Source organism: Salvelinus fontinalis, chromosome 26, assembly GCF_029448725.1.
Source record: "Salvelinus fontinalis isolate EN_2023a chromosome 26, ASM2944872v1, whole genome shotgun sequence".
In the NCBI taxonomy this organism is placed as follows: Eukaryota; Metazoa; Chordata; class Actinopteri; order Salmoniformes; family Salmonidae; genus Salvelinus; species Salvelinus fontinalis.
The window spans coordinates 13,890,822-13,896,832 of NC_074690.1; the positions used below are offsets into that span (position 1 = coordinate 13,890,822).

The following is a 6,011-nucleotide window of genomic DNA, read 5'->3' on the forward strand; positions in this document are numbered from 1 at the left end:
AAGTAGCCAATAGCAAAACAGTAGCAAAAATCTAAACCACAGTTTAGAAACCTGTAGTCTTTGTCCAAACCATCAAATACGCCTTGGGCTCGTTCAGAAGGACGCGACGTTTTGTAACTTTCAGATAGAAATATGCTATGTAGAACAAACATACCTCTCTTACATGTAGTATAAGGAATCACATAATCTCTCATGACAGCATTTCTATCTGCAACGTTCGAGAAAGTTTGACAACCAAACGTGGCCCTGGTCTGCCAACAGAAATTTGCATTTGATGAGATGTTCCATACGTAAGATCTGTAGTGGTCAAGGAATGACATTTCATGAGAGCAACATTTATTCTGAAACATCAGTTTCAAGTTTTATTAGTCGTATGTACAGGATACACATGGTATACACTGTTCAACCAAATGCTTACTTGCAGGTTCCTTCTCGACAATCTAACAACAATAAGAAATAATAAAAGATAAGAATACGAACGTAAAGTAAATGGCTCAGTAGAATAAACAATTTATAGTCTAATATTTACACATTTTGGGAAAGGGGGGATTGGGGGGGGCAAGTGTTTAAATTGTGCAGTATTTAGCAATAGTAAATAAGAGTCTTGTAGCAGCAGTTGTGATGTGTGGGTGAGTGAGTGCATGTGTTCTAAGGTGTGGAGACTGTGCAGTTGAAGTTACACATTTGTTTAAAAGCTTATTTAAAAAAAAACGTTATTAAACTACGCAAGTCAGTTAATAACATATTCTAATGTACAATGACGGCCTACCCCGGCCAAATCCGGACGATGCTTGGTCAATTGTGCACTGCCCTATGGGACTCCAAATCCCGGCCAGATGTGATACAGCCTGGAATCGAACCAGGGACTGTAGTGACGCCTCTTGCACTGAGATGCAGTGCCTTAGACCGCCGCGCCACTCGGGAGCCCTAAAATGTGATGGTAATAAAAAATACACATAAAAAAAATACCAATCAATGTATCCACATTAATAAAATATGAAGGACCTTCAATTACATTGAGCAAAAAATCTAAACACGTTTTGTGTTGGCCCCATGTTTCATGAGCTGAAATAAAAGATCCCAGAAATGTTCCATACGCACAAAAGGCTTATTTCTCTCAAATGTTGTGCAGAAATTTGTTTACATCCTGATTAGTGAGCATTTCTCATTTGCCAAGATAATCCATCCACCTGACAGGTGTGGCATATTAAGAAGCTAATTAAACAGCATGATCATTACACAGGTGCACCTTGTGCTGGAGACAATAAAAGGCCACTCTAAATTGTGCTGTTTGGTCACACAACACATTGCCACAGATGTCTCAAGTTTTGAGGGAGCGTGTAATCGGCATGGCGACTGCAGGAATGTCCACCAGAGATGTTGCCAAATAATTTACAGTTCATTTCTCTATCATAAGCCGCAATTGAACATCATTATAGAGAATTTGGCACCACGTAAAGTAATCCTTCTAACCACCCCCTTGTAAAGTGGTTGTTCCACTGGATATCATAAGGTGAATGCACCAATTTGTAAGTCGCTCTGGATAAGAGCGTCTGCTAAATTACTTAAATGTAAATGTATGAAATGGAAATTAGTACTGCATGCTGGTGAATCCACGAGTAGTCATTTATAGCAGACATTTCCGGATACACAAAATGTACTTATAAATCACAGGTTGGTGGCACCTTAATTGGGGATGGGCATGTGGTAATGGCAGGAGTGGTAGAGGTGGAAAGGTATCAATGCCATTCCATTCGTGCCGTCCTCCCCTCAGCAACCACCACTGCTTGTGATGGATAGGGAAAGTGTATCTGGTAGGAGAGGAGGTTCACAGTCATTGTGCCTTACCTGAATATCTCATCAGAGCACTCTCCCATTTATTTGTATTAGATTGTGGTCATTTATGTGAGAACAAACAATAACAGACTGACGAATACTACAAGGGTTGAGCAGTGTTAAGAGTAGAGTGCTTTACAGCAGTTCTTGTCAGAGAAGTCTATCAGTTCTATATTTATAATTTGTCATGTTAAAATGTATTATTAAAGGGGCAATCAGCAAGTGCTGCATCAATGGACTTACTGTTGCCATTGATTATTGAAGAATATTTATAAATGCCCAATGAGTTAAGTTCAACCGTCTTACTGTTTTGAAGCTATACAGTGTCTGTTTACAAACTTTCATTTTGATTTGATGAATGGTCAGTCCTTGCCTCCATAGCCCCGTCTATGAATTTGAGAGTGGTTCGATTTCCTCAGCTGTGAGGGATGGGGCTGGAGATATTTGTATTGGTGTTTGAAACGTAGATTAACCCCTTTAAGCTTTAGTTATTTCATTTCATTAGATACAAAGCTAATAATACATTTTATATTCATTGATATCCGCTTAATTTTCAGGCCAGATTTGCGCTCATGTTTATCACCCTTAGTTTCTCTAATCTGAGCTTCAACAACAGCGGTTTGGAAAAAGCTTTTCTGCACAAGTTCAACATCTGCATAGAACATACACAAACGGTGTCTTCTGTGATCGTCAAGGCTCGACTCAACAAGCATGAATTTATAAGAATCTGTGGCTTAGACACCAGAACTAGTGAAATTTAAACATTGAGAGTAAATCATGTGAAATTATAAAATAGTATTATAAAAAAACATCCGGGCCAAACTCTAAAAACTACATACTTCATATATTACTGTTTAATTGAGATACTGCCATCATTGCAACAAAGGGGTATTACATATCACTACAAGCTGTTACAAATACATATAAATGATAACATGAGTTAAGAGAGGTCATACATTTCAATACATCAGAGAGAAATGTTGTCTGGTGTGAGTGCTTTCTGGGACTAAAGTCTTTTCTCAGTGCTGTTACCATAGCAAAACATGACTTTAACTGTCCAAAATGTGGTCGAAGACATCCTGTGATAACAACAATCACAACAACACCACTACAAACTCAGAGGTCTCTGTGCACTCCAGTTTCCTCAACAATGGTCCCCTGAGTAGTGTACATCTGTCCAATGGACACCTGCAATAGAAAGAGAACAATCAGTCTCTACATGACAATGCACAGACATTTTCTGACTTTTTATAGCCTGTAGTAGGTTGAATGGACTAGAGTAGATGGATTTGTATAAGGTCTGCCCTCAAAAATTTGATTTTCAAAGTTGTTTATGCTATTTGTTTCATTTAGAGGAAACAAGAGCAACACTTGGACGTTGGGCCATCGTCAGGTAGAGAAATGTGTTTGTACTCACTGAACCCTTGCGTTTGAGACAAATATTTCTGAATATTGATAAATGACTATTTCCCAATTCACAAGGCATTGCCTAACTCATGTACACAGTCTTACTGAATATTTGAATAGGCTAGTCTACTAACAATTAACATCCATAATATGCACATCTAAATCAACACTACTGAAGAGTCACTCACCTGTCTCCTGATGACAGCAAGGTTCTCTCTGGCCTGGTTGAGCAGCATATCCAGAGTTTTTGGGTTGTCAACATGAAGATTCTCCCTGAAGCTATCCTTTACCCTGCGCAGGGCATATGTTCTGAAAGAAGGCAGGAGCAAAAAGTAAATACATCTTAAATCTGCTGGAGAAAAATGTTATATAAGTTGCGTTACTTGCATTGTCATTCAACAAACATTTCAGACGGTAATAAAGAAAAGCCTACTGTATGATCGCCTTGCGGGTTTGTTTTTGTGCAGTATAAAATCATGCGACTCATACCTACATTTGATTGTAGCCTCGAGAGGGCGCTAGCGGACGCTGTTGTTCCTGTCTTGACTTAGGCAAGTGGAAAAGATAGGAAAAACTGCGACCACTAGCAGTTTATCGAGGTTAGTTTAATTGCTTGGTCCACATAGCTAGATCCTGTCAGGGCAACCACTAGATAGTTAGCTATCATATCATTGGTGTCAGATCTTTGCAAAGCCCAAAGTGTTTTGTTTGAATACGTTCACTACTTTCGCCAGCGTGAGCTAGCTAGCAACTTTACACCTCATTAAAAAAACTAGTTAGCTAGCTACCTGTAACGTTACAACACAATAAATTAAAAAGTATATATTATATAAAAAGGTGGTACTAGAAACTCACACTAAGAAGTTGTGATTTCCACAACTTCTAGCAATGGAAATGTTAACGACTGGCTAACGACGTCGTGAAAGACATTTCGAACTTACTGTAAGCTAGCTATATCAACATTAGATTGAACACATATAATTCCACCCAGTGTAGCTACATTAAATCCCTTACCTGTAATTGTAAGAGGGGAATTTTTTGCTCTCTTTTATAAGCATCCTGTACAAGGAGATGACCTGCGTTCTGCTGCATGACGCCATGTTGGTTAATGTAAACACTATGATTGCGTTCCCTTGACTCCTCACCTCCTTCTCAAAACCCATTGGATAAGAAAGTCAGATATCCTGCCCCTCTGACCATCTACTCCAATCGGGTTTGAGAAGTACCAGGCGGTGATACAGCCCGACAGGATGTTTCTCAAAAGAGAAAGGAATGAATTAGTTTGTCTGCCACCAATTAAAAATCATAAATGGATTAAAATGACTAATATAAATCGCAAAATATATCGTAACAGTTTCACTTATGGTGAAGAGGAGTGACAACTATGCCACATAAAATTCGAGATAGTTGGGAACAGATTTTTGATGTCCCGATACCATGGCATCAGGTTTATGAACTGATATACAAAACAACAATTGATGCATCAATTCATTCTTTTCAATTTATGCTGTTAAATAACATTCTCACTACAAAAAGAATGCTCAGTATATGGGGTCTTCAACAGTCAGACCAGTGCAGTCTCTGGAGAATAGAGAAACAGAATCAATAGAGCCATCTCTTTAAGTACTGTCCATCAGTGGCTTGTTTTTGGAGTCTGGTCCAGGAATGGTTGTTATGCCATAATGTCAGGATGCTGTTGGACCTGCAAACTGTATTGCTGGGGGATTTGAAGGACCACAGTCAGTCAATAGGAAATGTCATTGTGCTCTTGGGTAAAATGTTGCAGATGGGTAGGCTCAAGTCCCTAGTGTGACACCATGGGAGAATGGAGGGATGAATTGGGAGAGGTTCAAGCCCCTAGTGAGACACCATGGGAGAATGGAGGGATGAATTGGGAGAGGTTCAAGTCCCTAGTGAGACACCATGGGATAATGGAGGGATGAATTGGGAGAGGTTCAAGTCCCTAGTGAGACACCATGGGATAATGGAGGGATGAATTGCGATAGGAAATGGTAGAATGATAACATATGAGAGAGAGAGAGGTCATGAGCAGATGAGCTCACACATTTTTCAGCATGTTTTTAAAAATAGATAGATTTAGAGTTAGACAAACTTAGATTTTGGGGGGATGGACATATACAGGATGCTACCCTAAAGAGCATAACCTTCACTATGTCACCAGGACAAATACAGGATTCTACCCTAAACAACATAACCTTCACTATGTCACCAGGACAAATACAGGATTCTACCCTAAACAACATAACCTTCACTATGTCACCAGGACAAATACAGGATTCTACCCTAAACAACATAACCTTTACTATGTCACCAGGACAAATACAGGATTCTACCCTAAACAACATAACCTTCACTATGTCACCAGGACAAATACAGGATTCTACCCTAAACAACATAACCTTCACTATGTCACCAGGACAAATACAGGATTCTACCCTAAACAACATAACCTTCACTATGTCACCAGGACAAATACAGGATTCTACCCTAAACAACATAACCTACACTATGTCACCAGGACAAATACAGGATTCTACCCTAAACAACATAACCTTCACTATGTCACCAGGACAAATACAGGATTCTACCCTAAACAACATAACCTTCACTATGTCACCAGGACAAATACAGGATTCTACCCTAAACAACATAACCTTCACTATGTCACCAGGACATATACAGGATTCTACCCTAAACAACATAACCTTCACTATGTCACCAGGACATATACAGGATTCTACCCTAAA

At 39.3% G+C, this 6,011-nt stretch overlaps 1 protein-coding gene across 1 annotated transcript; it reads right to left on the minus strand.

Annotated features, from left to right (window-relative positions):
• Positions 1 to 2,668: 2,668 nt before the first annotated feature.
• Positions 2,669 to 4,379, minus strand: lyrm4 (LYR motif containing 4). The gene is made up of 3 exons (XM_055882573.1): positions 4,258 to 4,379; positions 3,432 to 3,552; positions 2,669 to 3,024 (listed from the first exon to the last, which is right to left on the minus strand). The coding sequence occupies exons 1-3, from the start codon at positions 4,341 to 4,343 to the stop codon at positions 2,953 to 2,955; spliced, it is 279 nt and encodes a 92-aa protein (XP_055738548.1). The 5' UTR covers positions 4,344 to 4,379; the 3' UTR covers positions 2,669 to 2,952.
• Between the last annotated feature and the right edge of the window lie 1,632 nt (positions 4,380 to 6,011).

Coding starts and splice junctions, on each gene's coding strand:
- lyrm4 (XM_055882573.1), bottom strand. CDS start 4,343: ATGGCGTCATGCAGCAGAACGCAGGTCATCTCCTTGTACAGGATGCTT. Junction 3,553..4,257: donor TTCCCCTCTTACAATTACAG/GTAAGGGATTTA, acceptor GCCTTCTTTCAG/AACATATGCCCTGCGCAGGG. Junction 3,025..3,431: donor TTGCTGTCATCAGGAGACAG/GTGAGTGACTCT, acceptor TTTCTATTGCAG/GTGTCCATTGGACAGATGTA.